This window comes from Macrotis lagotis, chromosome 1, assembly GCF_037893015.1.
Source record: "Macrotis lagotis isolate mMagLag1 chromosome 1, bilby.v1.9.chrom.fasta, whole genome shotgun sequence".
Taxonomy (NCBI): Eukaryota; Metazoa; Chordata; class Mammalia; order Peramelemorphia; family Peramelidae; genus Macrotis; species Macrotis lagotis.
The window spans coordinates 905,372,224-905,390,638 of record NC_133658.1 but is presented as its reverse complement, the minus strand read 5'-3'; the positions used below and the strand labels follow the sequence as shown (position 1 = coordinate 905,390,638).

Genomic DNA, 18,415 nt, shown 5'->3' with positions numbered 1-18,415 from the left:
GGAAAATGGGACTCTTGCATCATTGATTGATACAGCTGGAGAGAGATGTCATCAGTGTAATGATTAAGCACAGTCAATATATCAGAGGATTTCTATAGGCATGAAACTTAAAGCTAATGAAAGTCAGACTTTTTTGTCCACATCTCAGGACAAATCCCTATGAGAGAATTCACGTTGGTGAGAAACCTTGTTAATGTAATAAATGTGAGAAAACCTTCATTCAGAACTGCCTTGGTAAGCCTCAGAGGGATCATACTGTCTTGAAGCCTACAAATGGAAGGACAGTAGTAAGGTCTTCGCAACTGGAAACTTATCCTGCCTGTGAGGATGCCTACTACAGTGTAACCTCACAGAGGTGATAAAAAGGGAAAAGCATTTACTGACTCTCTTGACATTTTTCATCCCCAGAGGATTCATCCAGGGAGAAGATATGCCCACGTAAAGGAATGTAGGTACACATTCACTCAGAATTCAGCCTTGATTGGACATCAGAGGATTCATGCTGGAGAAAAGTCTTAGAATGAATTCAGGAAAATCTTCAGCCACCACTTGTAATTTATTGAGCAATAAAAAATAAATTCCTATGGCTTAAAGAGAAAATGAAAATCAGGAAGTCTGAGGATTCAAGTAGGTTGGAAGAAAGGAAACCTTATAAATGGAAGGAAGTCTCATCAATGTGAAGAATGGGAGTACACCTTGTTGTCATTAAAGGTTGATTTATATTGGGAAATAAATTTACATATGCAATAAATGAGCTAAAGCATTCAACAATTCCTCATTTTTTTCCTCAGCATTAGCAGATTCATATTGGAGAGACATTTTATAGAAGTAAGTAATGTGAGAAAGATTTCTGTGGAAGGTTAAACCCAATTAAACATCAGAAATCTATGAATGAAAAACATTTATTAAAAGTTTAATATTTACTAAGTATTGTATAGGAATGCAAACAGAAGATGGCAACCTCTGCTCTCAAAGAGATTATATTTTATTTAGGAAAGTCAACACAAGTAGTGGGTTTAATTGGGCAACAAGGAAGGACAGTGGATAGATAGAATACTGGACCTGCAGTTAGGAGGATCTGAGTTCAAATTTGCTTCGGACAGGCAGTAGTTAGGATCTAAAGGGGTCAGAAGAAGCATTACTGGGACACCCTGAGGGTCTCTCTTAACTTTAGAATTCACTGACACAAGACTGCCCAGTGTGGCGTACTGTCCTGCGGTCCATAAGCTCTAGCTGGACTTTGGCAGAAGCCTTTGTTCTTGTCTTCCTACTGCTCTCCACTTTCCAGTCCATTCTCCACTCAGATGCCAGACTACTTTTCCTAGTAGCTGGATATTTCCATGTAGTCAACTGCATTGGGCTCCTGTTGAACTGTTAAAGCCCTTTTCAGCCTCGCAGAACTGGCTTCACTTCCTCTACCCTCCAGCCAATGGCCACTTTGTGCTCCTCAGTTCTCATCTCCCCCTCCTAGGTATATGATAGCATGTTTAGAAGACTCCACTGTCAAGTATGCCTCTTGGAATCCCTCTCTTCAGAGGAACTCAACCCCAACAGATACAAACAGTGAATGGGTAGAAGAAGAAGAAGAAGAAGATAATCAAGTTCCAGCTTGTTGTTAATGTAGCCCCACTTCTATCTCACTCCCTTTACACCTCCTCACATTGGTGGATCATATTCCCAGAGGGTGAATCCTTAGGCTCTTAGGAGTGATTCAGGTGGGCGTTTTTAATAATATAACTCATGGACCTCCTTTAGTGTGTTTCCCATTGATTAAAATTAGTCAGTGGTCTCAATGAGCTCTTTAGCAATGATTTTCAATATGAGTATGGTTGGTACAATACATTTCATCCAAAAGTCTGAGGAGTACTTGTCCAACAAATACATAGTGTACATTAGAATATTGAGATTAAATTTAGAGTATGATGTTGTTGAGGTACATAGAGACCACATGTGCCTAAAGGGTAAAGTCAAAACTCATGGTTCCTGGGAAATCATTTTATTCATTCATAGCTGGCATTCAACTGGTACAGTGAGCCAGGTACTTTGTTTCTTCTGTATGTCTGTGGCCCCATTTGTGAAAGTTTTCCTTTAGTGTGTCCTCTGGATGTATATCTACAGTGCCTATTCAGTGTCTCAGATAAATGGATGACAACATGAGAAGGGGGGAAAACATATCATTGGGGCCCCCTGCTGTTATCCCTACCCCCTTCAATCTACCCTTTAGAAAAAACTAAGTCTTTCTCCTCAAGTCTCTCCCAAGCCTAGAATTTTCTGCATGCTGACTGAAATACTGATGACATTTCCTAGCTGTTTCAGGTGCTTGGGGCATGGTTAGTTTCAACTAGTACCTTGTTTCCCCATGTATAAGATGCTCCCATGTATAATTTCGGGGCCTGAAATTTGAAAAAAAAAAGTATTTCATAAAGTTATTGAACTCAAGCTTTATTCATCATGAAATTCAAGGACCTTCTGCTCATAGCTTTCAGGTATCTTTTGGGCAAGTCTGGGGCATGGTTGCATGCTTAGTTCATTCCATTTCATGAACCTGAAGTACCTTATGTCCTCCTTTGAAACCAATCACTTCTTTTTCATCAGCCATTATTATTGGCTCCTGCTGAACCATCTTTGTGGACACAGGAATTCTACTTGCCCTTTGCCCTTCAGTCCATCTCTTCAATGCCCTCTTTAATTCAGGTCATTTGGCTGACTTGCCTTTTATGGCCTTCTTCTGCCAGTGTGTTTTCAGTCGGGTTTCTTCTTCCTGTAGCCAGTCTCTGATTGTTTTCTCAGTTGGAGGAGGACCAAACTGTTGTTCAGCAGCATGATTTTCATTCACTTGCAAACTGGATCTCTTTGAACTTGAATTCAGCACTGGACAAAAAGCTTTTCTGAGCCATTTCTGGGCAGAACTTGACAAAACATAACCTAGCATATTTGGTAACAAAGGCAAAACAATGCACACAAAGACAACAAGCTCGAAAAAGCAGGAAATGCAAGTAAAAAAATCTACAACCACTGTATAAGATGCTCCCAGTTTTTAGACCCCAAATTTTTCACAAAAGGGTGTGTCTTATACATGGAGAAGTACAATATTTGGGAAGTTCCTCTTATGGCCTATTATGTACCTGGTACTTATACCTGTTATGCACCTGCTCCTCTGTTAGGTAAGTGAAGATACAGCCTCAAAGAATGAAATCATCCTTCCCAGCAATAAGGAAATGGGGGAGGCAAAAATGCATATATATAAATGTATACACACATATATCTATGTGTATATATATATATATATCTTAATAACACACATACTAACAGATATGTATGTGAATAAAATGAATGTTTGGAAGGGAAGGCTCCTGCAATTCTGGAGACCCGGAAAGTCTTATATTCTAAAGACAGTTTCTTTATCCTATGAAAGAGGAGTTTGAATGTAATAAAAGGATAGAGGATAGAGACAGTCTTATTTACATATTTTAAAATTGAACATCTATTGATTTAAACTGAATTCTCCCTGTTTTTAGAATGAATCCTTTGCTCATCTACCCTGCTAGGGAAGGAGCTTTCTTAGAGGGATTTCAGACAGTTCCCTCCCCCATCCCCAACTCCCACCCCTGGCTTAGAAGGGGTGGAATGTTATGAAGTCAAGAAGAGCCCAGGTAAATAAAAGCTGCCCTCAATTGATTCAAGTAGACCTTATGTACAGGTAGACCATATCCTGGTTCTATGAAATAATTGATAGATGTTGAAGGAAAAATCATGGAACATGAAAGAAAACAGATGGCAAACTATAGACCAATGACTTTGATTCTTGGTAATGTTCTAGGATGCATTGATAAGAGGTATTTGGTGACCATATAGGAAAGGAGGAAGTGATGATGAAGAACCAGAATGGCTTTCCTCAGCTTTTTATTTTGGACAGGATCACTAAATTAGATGAAGATATACTCTTTACATAGTTTATTTAGAATCTAGTGAAATTTTTGATAAAGTAAGGAATACTTGTCAGCCCCATCTGTACTTTGACTTGGTCATACTTCATCTGGAAATTGGGGGCAGTTTGGGAGTTCATAGATTAAAGATGTTGTAGATAAGATGGAGAGAGCCAGAAGAAGGGAAGAAATAGAAGTTATCTCTAAAGGATTTGAAGGGTTGCTGGGTGGAAGGAGTATTCAGTTTCTTCTGTTTGCCTCAGAGGACAGATTGAAGATGAATGGTACTGCATTATAGATTACATGGAGGGAGTTGAAGATTGTGAAAACACACAGGGACCAGATTGTGAAGAGCTTAAAAGGCCAAACAGAAAAGTTTAGATTTGATTCTGTAGATGATGAGGAGTTACTGGAGTTTGTAAGTCAGGAAGTCATTACAATCTGATTTGCACTTTGGCAACTGAATGGAGATTGGATTGGAATGGGAACAGACTTGAGGCAGAAATGCATAGTGGTAGTGGAGGTATGAAGAGATGACTGATGACAGCTTGCTCCACATTACTGGTGTTACCAATAATCTCTTCATTGACAAATTGCATTTATTTTTCTCAGACCTCTGTCTTCTTGACCTTTCCACATCAATTAATATTGTTGTGGAATATTAATACTCTCTTCTATAGGTTTTCATGATACTTGTCGCTGTTGATTCCTATCCTTTCTGTCTTACTATTCCTCAGACTCTTTTATTGAATCTTCATCCTTGTCCCGATAACTTCCTGTGGATGTCCCATAGGTTCTGGGTGCTCTTATTCTTCCTCTCTGTATACTTCCTAGTAAACAACACTAGAAAAATCTGTTTACTCATTTTACTGCTCCAGAATACTGCTCAATATTTTAACATGGAAGTGCTCTGTCCCTGGGAAGATGATCCAGCAAGAATAAGTGCTCTTGACAGAATGGCCTGTGTCAACCATATTAATCCTAGGGTCCCACGCCACATTTCTGTCTTCTTTGATACTCAGTTATCCAGATGGAGATTGGAGAAAAGATTTACTTTTGGATCAGGAAATTGGTTCTAGCAAGGGTTTCATATAAATCTGATTTACTAGAGGGAGTAGAGAAAATTGCAGAAAGTGTCAACTCTTCTTGATGTATTATTCTATGATCCTGGTCAAGCCGCTGAAATTTTGTCAACCTTACCCAATTCCTCCTCTACCAGAGAGGGATAATGTGCCTCACAGCAACATCAATTAATGGAAAGCATCTGGCCATCCTTAAAGCCACCAAACTTTATTTATTTTATGGACTAGGACCAGTGGATAGAATGGCAGAGAAACGGGCATCTCTCATGCTGTCTTTGAGAAAACTTAAACCATGAGAGATTAAGTGATTTTTACCCAAGGTCTTAAAGATAATGGTAGGGTTTGAGTTTAGGCTTTTTATTTCAGATCCAAGTGACTTTCTTTTACATAATGCTTCTTTCACTTAGTGATCTTATACCCTTAGCTTTGAGCTAACGAGGTTGTAGGATTCTCCTTAGCACTTTTTTCCTTTTCCATTTTTATCTTTCCATCCTTTGCCTTTGAATGCATGTTAGCTCATACATCAAAGACCAGGATAGTTAAACTAAATTCTGCATACCTTACTTTGTTTTCTTTCTAACTGGATTTTACTGTTCTCACCTTGAATTCCCTCCCATCTTATTGAATGCTTACTTACTACCCCTTCCTTGCCTTTATTCCTTATCTCCAGACTGTATTTGAGCATACTCAAAACCATCTGCTTTGTCTGTGCACCATTTTCAGTTGCATGACCTTATCCCCAGGTTCTTTCCTCCCAGTTCACAGAACTGGGGACATTCATACTTTATATTAATGTCTTTCAGACTTGGAGCCTAGTTCTGAGAGCATGGAGGCAACTCCAAAAGAGAACATTCCAGGAGAAGAGTCATCCCAGTGGGTGAAAGGAGAGACATTGAGAGGGGCAGACCTTTGCCACTCCACTTGTAGGGGATGTGGGGAAAGAGAGAACCCAAGAAAGAGGCAGCAGGTGAACAAGGAGAGCAGTGTGAGAAAAAGGACTCGGCATCAGAAGACTCAGAGGGGAGAGAAATGTTATCAGTGTCAGGAGTGTGAGCAAACCTTCACTCACAACTCAAGCCTTATTCTACATCGGAGGAGCCATACGGGGGAGAAGCCTTACAAATGTGATGAATGTGAGAAATCATTCTCCCGAAACTCAAGCCTCATCCTGCACCAGAGAAGCCATACTGGGGAGAAGCCTTATAAATGTAATATATGTGGTAAAGCCTTCATACAGAGTTCGACTCTGATTGCTCATCAAATGTTTCACACTGGAGAGAAGCCTTACACATGTAATGAGTGTGGGAAAGCCTTCATTCAAAGGTCAGATCTTGTTAAGCACCAGAGAATTCATACTGGAGAAAAGCCTTATACATGCAAAGAATGTGGGAAAGCCTTCATTAAGAGCTCAACCCTGATTGTACATCAGATGATTCATACTGGAGAGAAGCCTTATACATGCAAGGAATGTGGGAAAGCCTTCATTCAGAGGTCTACTCTCATGGTACATCAGATGATTCATACTGGAGAGAAGCCTTATAAATGCAGTGAATGTGAGAAAGCCTTCACTCAGAAGTCTCACTTGGTCCAGCATCGGAGGATTCATTCAGGAGAGAAGCCTTATAAATGTTATGAATGTGGGAAAGTATTCACCTACTCCTCACATGTCTTTCGGCATCAAAGAATTCATAATGGAGAGAAGGTTGAAAAATATAAAGAATAAGAGACAACATTAATTAGGAACTCAATATTCAACAAGATATCTCTTGAATGATACTGGAAATTAGTCCCAGAAATAGACAAAACTTCAATCCCTATTGAATGAACACTTGAAAATTTATACAGGAGAGAAAACATAAATGTAAAGAATATAAAAAATAATTTAGTGAGAAATATTTTATTGAATATCAAAATATTCATACTGAATACAATTTTATAAATACAAAAATTTAGGACAAATTTAGTAAATGTCCAAGCTTTATTATCAGTCCATTCATGGTGAAGGAGAAGTTTAATGACTGTCATGAATGTAAGAAAACTTTCTATGGCAGTTAAAATCTCATTAAATATCAGAAATGAATAAAGGAAAACAGCATTTGTCAAGAGTTTTTTTATGTGGGGCAGCTAGGTGGCACAGTGTACAGAGCATCAGCCCTGGGGTCAGGAACCTGAGTTCAAATCTGACCTCAGACCCTTAATAGTTACCTGTGTGACCTTGGGCAAGCCACTTAACCCCCATTGCCTTGCAAAAACAAAATAAAAAAATAGTTTCTTCTATGCCAACATAAACTGTGCTAAGTGCATAGATAGGAAAAAAGAGATAGTTTTTACTTTCAAGATCTTGCAATTTAATTGGAGATGGGCTACATGTAGAAAGTTCTGCTGTAGAGAGGATAGAAAGACTGCCAATGGTGAGGCCCAGTAGTTCTTATCATGTTCTTGGGTCAGTGCTCCCAGGATTAAGAGTAGTGATGAGGATTTGATAAATTGTGAGCAAGTAGTTCCTAAGGAAAGGAACCCAGCTTTTGATAGCCATGTATAAGTAAGTATTCATTAACCAGTAAGTATTCATTAGAGAAATGTAAATTAGACATTTTTCTGGTTCAACCTCACACCCATCAGATGAGTAAAGTTGACAGAAACAAAAAAGGAGAGTGACAGTTGTTGGATGGACTGTGGGAAAACAGGCTCATTAATGCATTATTAATGAAACTTAAGTAGTGAACTGGTCCAGACATTTAGGAAAGCTATTTGGATTTGGATTTTTTAAAAAAAGTAACTTAATTGTACTACTTCTTTGATTTAGGCCTATGCTTCCAAAAAGAGAATGAACAAGGACCCAAAAATACAAATCCATTTATAACGTTTATTTTTGTGATGATTTAAGAACTGAATCCTGAGGGAGTACCCGCCATTGGACAATGGTTGACACTAGTTATGGAATATGAATGTAGTGGAATACTATTGTGCTAAATGAAATGTTTGAAAGGCATAGTTTCTGAGAAACCTGAGAAGACGTGTATGAACTATAGAGTGAAGGGAGCAGAACCAGGAGAAGAATTTATTCAACACTATCCTTAAAAAATGAACAATTTCGAAAGACTTAATAGTTCTGGTCACCACAGTGACTAACCATGATTCTAGATTACTAGTGATGAAGAATGCTATCCACTTCCTGATGAAGAGGTGATATACTAAAATCTGCAAAAAAAAGACAAACACTTGTAGACATTTTTGTTTAAAAGTTTTCCCCCTTTTTATTTAGTGGGGAATAGGTGTGGGGTGGAACGAGTACTTGTTAATTGAAAACAGTTTCTTAAAAAGAATGCTGGAGTGAGTTTAAGAGGATTCTGTATTCTTAATAGTCAGGGAGGAGATGCAGGTTCAGAGTCTTGCATAGAAGGGGAAAAGAAGGAGAAAGCATCAACAGAGAGATTAGAGTAAAATTAATTGGGAAGAATGTTTTGAGACCCAGTCATGCCTGGGATGGCATCTGGGACTTTTTTCAGTGGGGAAGATAGAAACATCGGAGGCTTCATATTGGAGTGAATTCTTAGAAAGATAATAAGTGTCTTGAAAAATTTCTCACAGAAAAACCTTATTCATCATCAGAGAATTCAGAAAAGTGAGTGAGTGAGTGTGTGTGTGTGTTTAGGGAATGGAGTAGGGAACTAGCCACCTAACTTAGGTTAGTTTATATATATCTAGGTACATGCATATGTATATGCATTTATTATTTTTCTGTCATATACTTTTTTGTTTCTTGATCCGTTCTATAACTTTTACTTAATGAAAGAATTTAAACTATTAACATTTGTTGTTATGATTAATAAATTGAACTTGTTTCTGCCATTTTCTTATTGATCATATTACACCTGAAGAGAGTGAAATCTATCTTAATCTTAATGGTTTGCAATCACCCCAAGACTTCATTCTTTGTGAATCCTTCCTTCTCACGATGGCCTCCTGTACCTCCATCTTCTAGATCCTCATCAGGCCAGCAGCCCTGCATTGTCTATACTCTCATCTTCTCAGTCTTAGCAAACCTGTGTGAACTAATTTAACTCCACACATTCCTGTGCTCTTGAATTCCTTGCCCTCTTGTCCTATTGCTGATCACCCCTAGCCAAATACCAATTGTACATTACTTCACCACCTCCTTTACTCCTAAGAACATGTTGCTGAAAAGAGCCAAAATGTGCTATTGATTGGGCTGATTATACATTGATGCTATCTTATCTCAACTGGACCTTATTGAAGCAAAGTCATCTTGTCCCATTTTCATAGGAGCCTATGCTGATCATGTTGGTCTGTTAGCTCAGGTTTCAAGTGGGAATGAAATTAAATGCTTAAGAAAGCTCTGACAAATAATAAAAAGGAGATTGGTTTAACCATATGAGGGAAAGAACTTTCACAAAGGTCACTGATTCCACTGAGTGTTGCTCTCCTATTGCCTATGGTGACTGCAGGGCAAGCCTCAGAACTCTGAAACTCTGTGGCTTTTTAGACTAAGGATGTCAGGGTAAGTAAGGATGATGATTTGATCAATCACTTCACTCCATTTATCCTTGATAGCTTTTTAGGTAAGTATATTGGAGTAATATTAGTGGGAGGTCTGTTCCATTTAGATGAGGGACTTGGATCATGTCCTATAGGATATATGCCAAAACAGCTTGATATTGTGCATTCAGAGTTTCATGCTTGTGGATGCCTAAGATGGAAACCTTCAGTCAAATTCCTAAGAAGGAAGCACTGATTGTTGGTGGTGGGAGAGAGGAGAATTAAAAGGAGATTAGGTAGTCTCAAGTCTTTTTGCTTTTTCCTCATTTTTAACAGATTAAACTGCCACACTCAGTTTAGGGCCTCATCACTTCATGCTTAGTCTAGTCTCCAATGGGTTTGTCTTCCTCAGTTCTCTACTTCTTCCAGTACATCTTCCACATAACCACCAATGCAATTTCCTCAGGCCTCATTCATTTCTCTCTCTCCTACAGTTCTATGAGAGGTAGATTCCCATGTTTTAGCAATTTACTTTTTTGTTTTAAATTTTCTCATGGTAACTTTGGCTAGTCTCACATCTTTTACATGAAATTCTCCACCCATGTCTTCCTCGGGTGCCTAATCATGGTGTGGAATTAAATTTGAGTACTAGAAGACTCTGCAAAGAACCAACTGGGAAGGGTTTTTCCCCCTTTGGCTTGGCAATGTGGTAATGAGCCACGTGTGCTTTCTGAGGACCAACTGGACTCATTTCAGAGAGGATAATCACCATTGAGTTGAACACTGGGCAGTGTTTGGCCACAGCAACTGTTGAAACCCAATTTCTTTTTCTTTTTTTTTGCAAGGCAAATGGGGTTAAGTGGCTTGCCCAAGGCCACACAGCTAGGTAATTATTAAGTGTTTGAGACTGGATTTGAACCCAGGTACTCCTGACTCCAAGGCCGGTGCTTTATCCACTATGCCACCTAGCCACCCCAAAACCCAATTTCTAAAATATATATATAGATAAAATATATATATATATATATATTATAATAAAGGAATCAATGAAATGAATGAAAAAATTATTTATGGAGTTCCTGTTTTATACCACTCACTGTAATTGGCACTGGGGAGAGAAACAAGATGACTCTTGTTTACAGAGAGCATGCCTTCTAAAGGGGAGGTGGTATATATAAGGGAGGAAGATATGGAGGGGAGTTTGGTCTGGGAAGTCGAGCCATGAGATTGAAGATGGAATCATCCTGTGGCTCGAGGGACCTTCCATATCAGTGGAGTCATGGAGCCTGGAAATAGGAGAGGCACAATCTGATCTGCCCCTCTGGATTTCCCAGGCACCCATTGTCATCATGGATCAAAGTGTCAGTCTTTCCCTCTTGTTGTTTTACCACTTGACTCACCAGATACAAAGTTCATGAAAGAGCATCATAGAGTCATAACATAGTGGATTTTATTCTGGACTTGCCAGTCAGGAGGCTCTTTGAACACACAAGCTGGGGGACCTAAGATGCCTTTGACAAGGCTGCTCTGCTTGTACTAGAGGGAGATCCCTGTACCTCTCTTAAAGCAGAGGTTCAGACTTCTCCAAAATGATTACCCTTATGGTGGTTATGCTAGAAAGAATCATTGAGCCAGTTAAACAGTTGTTACACACCTGCCATATACCAGGAGCCTTAGTGCTTTCCAGGCTATTCCATTCAGCCTTCACTAACTCAAGCTCCACCCTGTCCAATCCATTGTGGTTGGTGTGCTTGCACCCAGGAGGACAACTCAGTCTCTGCTCTTCCAGAGCATAAGACGGGGAGTCATTTAAAACCCTGTTTACCTCAGTTTTCTCATCTGTAAAATGAGCTGGAAAAGGAAATGACAAAGTGACTAATATTTCTGACAAGAAAATCTCAAATGGGGTCATGAAGAATTGGACATGACTGAAAAGAATGATCAAGAACAACAAAGAGAACTACCTCAGGGCGAATGTGGTAGGTCACAAGTGACCTCTAAACAGTGACCTGATATTTGCAGGGCAGATTTGTTTCTCCTACTTATTTCATTAACCTCAGTGCAATTTTATGACTCCTTAGATTTTTTTTTTTGTCCTTTTTTTTGCAAGGCAATGGGGTTAAGTTACTTGTCCAAGCTCACACATTTAGGTAATTATTAAATGTCTGAGCCCAGATTTGAACTCAGGTCCTCCTAATTCCAGTGCTTTATCTACTGTTCCCCCAACTGCCCTGCATTTTTAATGCTACTTCGTGAGCAAGTAAACAAGTAACTTGGGAATGAGTGACCCTGGTATATCTGAAAGAAAAGGGGGGAAGCTTTGGGGCCATCAAGGTCTCCCTCTTCATGTCCAGTAATTTTTCTTTGTTGGAAAAGCTTACTCCAAGGACCTAAATTTCTTCCATATCTCATAAAAATTCCATTTACTGATAAGGTAGCAGATCTCACCTGGCAAATGGATTTTCTCTCTTCCTTTCACCACATATAGCAACTTTTCTCCCTATGCAACTCTGTATCCTAGTGTTTATGAAAAATTCCTAAATCTCAAGTACTGGAATAAGAACTCCAAGACATTGGAAAGCAATCTGGCAAAAAAAAGTAAAGACTAACATCTCACCAGATTACCAAGTTTCTCTGATAAAGATCTCAAAATACATAGGAGTTGATTCAAATTAATAATAATAATTAGTAGTATTTACATAGCACTTTAAGATTTACAAGTATACAAGTATCATTTAAAAGCTATTAGATGGCACAGTGGGTAGACCACTGACCTTGGAATCAGGGGGAATGGGAATTTGAATCTACCCTCTGACACTAGCTGTGTGACCTTGGGCAAGTTACTTAACCCTGATTGCCCCACATCCATCTACTGCCAGTCATCCTGATTCATATCTGAACCAGATGACTGGAGGAGAAAGTGAGGCTGGTGATGTAGTACAGCCCCCCTCACTTAAAATTCAATTCCTATGCTTGTTATGGCATGTGATGTCATGACCTTCTTCAAGAATGAAGGATGAAAGGGGTAGCTAGGTGGCACAGTGGATAGAGCACCAGCCCTGGAGTCAAGAGGATCTGAGTTAAAATCTGGCCTCAGACACTTAATAATTACCTTGCTGTGTGACCTTGAGCAAGTCATTTAACTCCATTGCCTTGCAAAAATAACTTAAAGAATGAAGGACAAGCATTATTAAGAACTGTTCCTAAACTAGTAAATGTGATGTGAATAGTTTTCAGAGGAGGAAATCTAAGCTAGGAAAAAAATACCCCAAATCATTAATAATTAGAAACTGAAGTTTTATCTCATACCCATCAGATTGGCAAAGGTGATATGACAAAACACTGGTGGTCTATGGAAAAATGAACACATTAGTTCACTAGCATCCTTGAAAATGAGAATGAACCAAATAGAAGGTAATGAGCTCTTAGCAGATAACAAGAAATACTAAAACAGAAATTTAAATTAGCATTAGTAGTACTTATATCATTTTTATTATATTGTCATTGCCTAGCCAGGAGCACTGGAATTTTTCAGCTATTTTGAGTTGCTCTGTATTTCTTTTTTTTTTTTTTTTTTTTTTTTTGGCAAGGCAATGGGGTTAAGTGGCTTGCCCAAGGCCACACAACTAGGTAATTATTAAGTGTCTGAGGTCAGATTTGAACTCAGGTACGCCTATTAGTTTGAAAACAGCATAAAAGCCTATTAAACTTCAAAGAAGAGATTAATAATATTTAAAACAAAACCTCATTGAATTAATAAATGAAACTTTTTTTAAAAAATAGGGATGCTAATTACTTGTATCTAAAAGGAAAAAAGAATTTACATCAAATGAAACAAAGGAAATTATTAGAAATTTTTGCTTAAGTATGTACCAATAAAATTGACAACCTAATGAAATATCTGAATATTTACAAAAGTATTGAGGAGACACAGATCAAGAAAACAGAAAATAGAGAAATTAAAATTTTAATTAAAAAATTACTTTATTGAGGAAAAAAAGAAATTGAACGAGTTCTGAATGAGCTCCCATAAGAGGAATTTTGTGAGAAACCCTTTGGGATAAGATGGATTTATGAAGCCCATCAACTTTCAAAATATAAATAATTCCAATTATTACATAAAATCTTTGAAAAAAAGTCAAGGGAATAGATTCTGTGAAATGGCTACCAGATTCTACCAAGTGATACAAATATAGTCTGTAAACCTGCTTAGACTAGAGAAAGTCAAAAATAGGGAAAGAAAAATATAGGTCAATATCCGTAATGAAAATTGACAAATTTTGAAGAAAATGTTAGCAGCATATTGCAAAGATTGATTGGATTTATACCAGAAGTGCAAGACTAGTTCGATATTAGACAATATTAATAATAAAACAAGAGAAATCATTTGATTATTTCAGTTAATGAAGAAGAAATAGGGAACCACTGGATTCTCATTGAGCAGTGTTCAGCTGTGCTCTTTATAAAAATCATTTTGACACTGAGAGGAGGGTGAATTGGAGTGAGAGAGAAGTGATGAAGACTGCCTATTTAAAGGACTATTATAATCTAAGTGAGAGATAAGAACCTGACTTTGGCTATGTAAGGGAAGTAAAAGAAATAAAATGATTTGGCAAGAGGAGGTTTGGGGGAAAATAACAATGGTTTGATGAGTTGAAGGACACAGGAGATTAGAGAACAAATTTCTTAAGCCCATCTAGTCTTGTATAGTAATATTTTGTTCTGAAAATTGCCAGAAGAACTGCCTTAGAATGGGTAAGAATAAGTTGAAATCAGGAGGCTGGGCTGCTTTGTTTGTCTTGTAGAAGATCTTGATGAACTAAATGATGAGGGGATCTTGCCCACAAGGGACACCAAATTATTAGCAATGGTTCTGGATTTGGGCCCTGCTGAAATTAGAGAAAGGCAGTAACTGGACTGGAGAAAGGGGCCCTTTAGGGGGCCAATAGGCTCGAGTCCGGTTCCCAGAAAGCTTTTCTAATCCAAACTCTTCTTCACATATTTTCCTTTTTTCTCTCCATCTTTTTGTCTTTAGACTATTTTGTTAAGTCTCATAACAGAGTAAGAATGCCTAATCTATTTTTATGAATACCCTCACATTTCATTCTTTTTGATTATTGGAGTCAAATTTTGAACTTGCAAGTGGTTATGGAACTTCTAAGTGTAGCCCTACTCAAATTAAGTTGTAACTGAGAATTGTTCAACAAATAACCAATACAACATGGATATTATTTTTATATATATGATATCAAGCTCAAAATATATCTATATGTAGATATATCTACATATATCTTTGCAGATTGTCTAGACACATGTAAGAATACTCAAAATTATGTTTGTTCTAAATCTGGGCTTCACTTTTTTTTTTAAGGTTTTTGCCAGGCAAATGGGGTTAAGTGGCTTGCCCAAGGCCACACAGCTAGGTAATTATCAAGTTTCTGAGACCGGATTTGAACCCAGGTACTCCTGACTCCAGGGCCGGTGCTTTATCCACTGCACCACCTAGCCACCCCTGGGCATCACTTTCAATTACATTATTCCATGTTAATTTTTTTCTTTTTCCAAGTTCAGAGAATAAGGGAATTCAACATTATTCTTAACTTTTTACAGACTTGGAAGCTATACCAGAGACCACAGATACAATCCTAAAAGATAAATTTCCGGGAGAACAGTCATTCCAAAGGGTAAAAATAGAAAAACTCAGAGGGTACAAACAATGCCACTCCACTTTGGGGAACTGTAGAGAAAGTGAGAGTCATAAAGAGAGGAAGCAGCAAAATAGAGTGATATGAGAAAAATTAGTAAACCTCAAGATTCATACTAGAGACAAAAATTATAAATGTAATGAATGTGGGCAAGGATTTATTCATAATTCATGTCTCATTGTACATCAGAGAATTCATACTGGAGAGAAGCCTTATACATGTAATGAATGTGGTAATTCATTCACTTGCAACTCCTACCTGCATCAGCATCAGAGGATCCATACTGGGGAGAAGTCTTTTAAACGTAACAATTGTGAGAAGTCCTTCACTTGAAATTCAAGCCTTATTCTACACCAGAAGATTCCTACTGGGGAAAATCCCTAGAATAGAGTGAATGAAGGAAACATTTAACTATTATTGCATGTTAGATATTTGATACTGGAGAGAAGCCTTACAAATACAATGAATGTGGGAATGCCTGCAGTTCAAAGGTCACATCTCGTGAAGCCCCAGGGGAGTCATTGGAAGAAAGAAGCCTTATTATTAATTCAACAAGTTTGGAAATTCCTTCATTGAGAGCTTCAGACTCATTGTATGTCAGGGGGATACATATAGGAGAAAAGCCTAATAAATGTCATTTCCCAGCTCTTGACATTTTTTTCCTGCATCACAGAATTTATGATAGAAAGAAATCCTTATTGAATGTGAGCTGAGACATATTGGCATGGAGGCTCACAAATATAAATAATTTGGGAAAATATTCACTTAAGAGTTCAGTGCTTATTACTTCTAAGGATTCATACTGAAAAGAACACTCATAAATACATAGAATGCAAAAAATGTTACTGAGAATTCAATATTTATTAGACACCAGAAGATTCATACTGGATAGAATGTGACAAATGATATATATGTGAAAAAACCTTATTTGGCATTAACCCTCCAAGGGTTCTTATGGATCACTTTCTAATTGTTGTGAACTATAGAAAAGTGTTCAGGAATTTCTCAAACTTTATTCACAACTGATTTTTAAGGGAATGAAGACCTTATTGGTGGAAAACAATCCATATAGATGGATCGAGATTCAAGGAGGATGGAAAGACCCAGAGGTCCTCATTGCTGAGCTGCAGGGCTAAGGACAAAGCCCAGTGTTTCCTAGCATGCATTTGGGTGTCTTCCCCACAGATATCTCCAAACCCCAGGAGGAATGGGTTGCAGAATTGATAAATAATTAATGAATGCATTAGGATAAGGGAAGTAGTTGAATGAGGAAAATATCTTTGTACCAGGTTTCTCAAATAAGAGTTTGGTATCTTAGGGCATAGAGAGGACTTATTAGGGTTATTTTCCCCAAATAAGCTTCACATTCTTTGATTAGAAATTGACTTCTTTTTCTATGTCCCCAGCAGTTGGTAGTTACTTGATGATGTTTGTTCTTTGTTCTTGAAGAAGACCATGACATTAGGGAGGGAGGGCTGTGCTAAGCCATCAGCCTCATTCTCTCCTCTGAAGCCATTTGGGTTCAATGGCCAGATGTGGATCAAGACAGCTGGAGATGTCCTGGATGTGAGGCAGTTAGGGTTAAAGTGACTTGCCCAGGGTCACACAGCTAATAATAGTCAAGTGTCTGAGGCTAGATTTGAACTCCTGTCCTCCTGCCTCCAGACCATTGCTCCACTCACTGCACCATTTAGCTCCCCGCTTATCACGTAATCATCCTTCTATAAATGATTATATTGTGAATACACACACACACACACACACACACACACACACACACACACACTTTATCATTGTTTTTCTCTGCCTGGTGACCTCTCAGATCTTGTGCTTTGTTCTTCAGTTCCTTCTCCTCTCTGTTGATCTCTAAGTCCTCCTGGTGGCACTCCCCATCATCTCTTCCCAGTCTCAACCTCTTGGGGAGCCACTTCAGTTCCCCATGATCCTTTTCTTTTGAGTCTCTTGTCCTGAAGACAATTACAGTCCGCCAAAACCTAACCCTTGATGGCTCCTACCATCTGACTCATTTACTCTTATTATTAGCATACTGCTAATAGAACTGAAGACGATCAGGACACGGTCCTCTTAAGGCTCACTAAAAGGCTATGCTATTTCATTTCAGTTGTGGGCAGCTTGAGCTGACTGAGGTAGTCAGGTGCTTCAGTTTTGTCCAGAACAAAATGAAGTGCTTCTTGAAGTTTTGATTTCTGGGGAAGAAAAGAAAATTCACTTATGTAACATCCCAAAGGCCACCCAGGTTTCTCTGGCACCTTCAGGGATTTGCAGAGGTCTCTTTTCTCTGCCATCAGACTGAGACTCCACTAGGGGATCAGTGGCTAGCACCCCACTTCCATTTAGCAACTTACAACAAATCAGTTTTTACGAAGGAATATTTACTTCAGATATATCAAGAACAAATTCTCTCCACCAACTCAGGTCTTAACTCACCCCACAGTATTAATCTTAGTGAGGCCAAGCCCAAAGCGCCCCATGGCTGGTGTTGTGGGGTCTTGGCTTCCTTCTCAGAGCTCCCCTCCTGCATTGGCTAGAGTATTGGTTCTGGAATCTTCATCTCTGACAACTCTATGGCTTGAACTCTGAGTCAAAGACCCCATCTGAGTACTTGGAACTGAAAAGAATAAGCAAACCCTCTCCTATTGTTTGGGACCCCATGACTTAGGGGTTAGTGGAGGGAAGTGGACCTGCTTCAGGATAGCCTTCTCCTCTCCCCCCAAGTGACTGCAGGATAGAGAGACTCAGACAATCACAGGAAGGGGTCTCCTCCAGCCCACATGGTGGGCCAGTGCAGAAGGTCCACACACACATGTTTTCCTGAGTGTCAGAAGTGGGGATCCAGAGTGACCTGGGCATGAATGATAATCCTCTAATACAGACACAGCCCAGGAAATGAAGTCTGCTACAGCTACAGCCCCTGTTTGTACCTGGGCTGCTGTTCCTGGCCCTGTGGCCTTGGGATAGTAGTTGAGGTGGAGGAGAGACATAGATCATAACTCTTACATCAGGGCATTTCAGGTGAGTGCATTAGAGCCCCTAATGGAAGGGCTTGTTGTCCCCTTGATCCAGGTCTCAAGCCACTGGTCTCACTCAGATTTCTCTAATCAAGTGTCTCTAGATGTTTAGGTGAAAGTCTCCAACCAAAGCCATGAGAGGGAGCTGCTGGGGTGGGAGTTGGGCCAGGAGG

General features: G+C 38.9%; 2 protein-coding genes across 3 annotated transcripts in view; both read left to right on the top strand.

The window, feature by feature from the left end:
* Positions 1-18,415, top strand: part of LOC141509577 (uncharacterized) — a 264,113-nt gene that overhangs the window by 29,995 nt on the left and 215,703 nt on the right. The window lies entirely within an intron of this gene.
* Positions 1-18,415, top strand: part of LOC141509580 (uncharacterized) — a 113,597-nt gene that overhangs the window by 30,026 nt on the left and 65,156 nt on the right. The window contains 1 exon segment of the mRNA XM_074219211.1: positions 5,812-6,710. Within this exon segment, the coding sequence (XP_074075312.1) occupies positions 5,812-6,710 (899 nt within the window).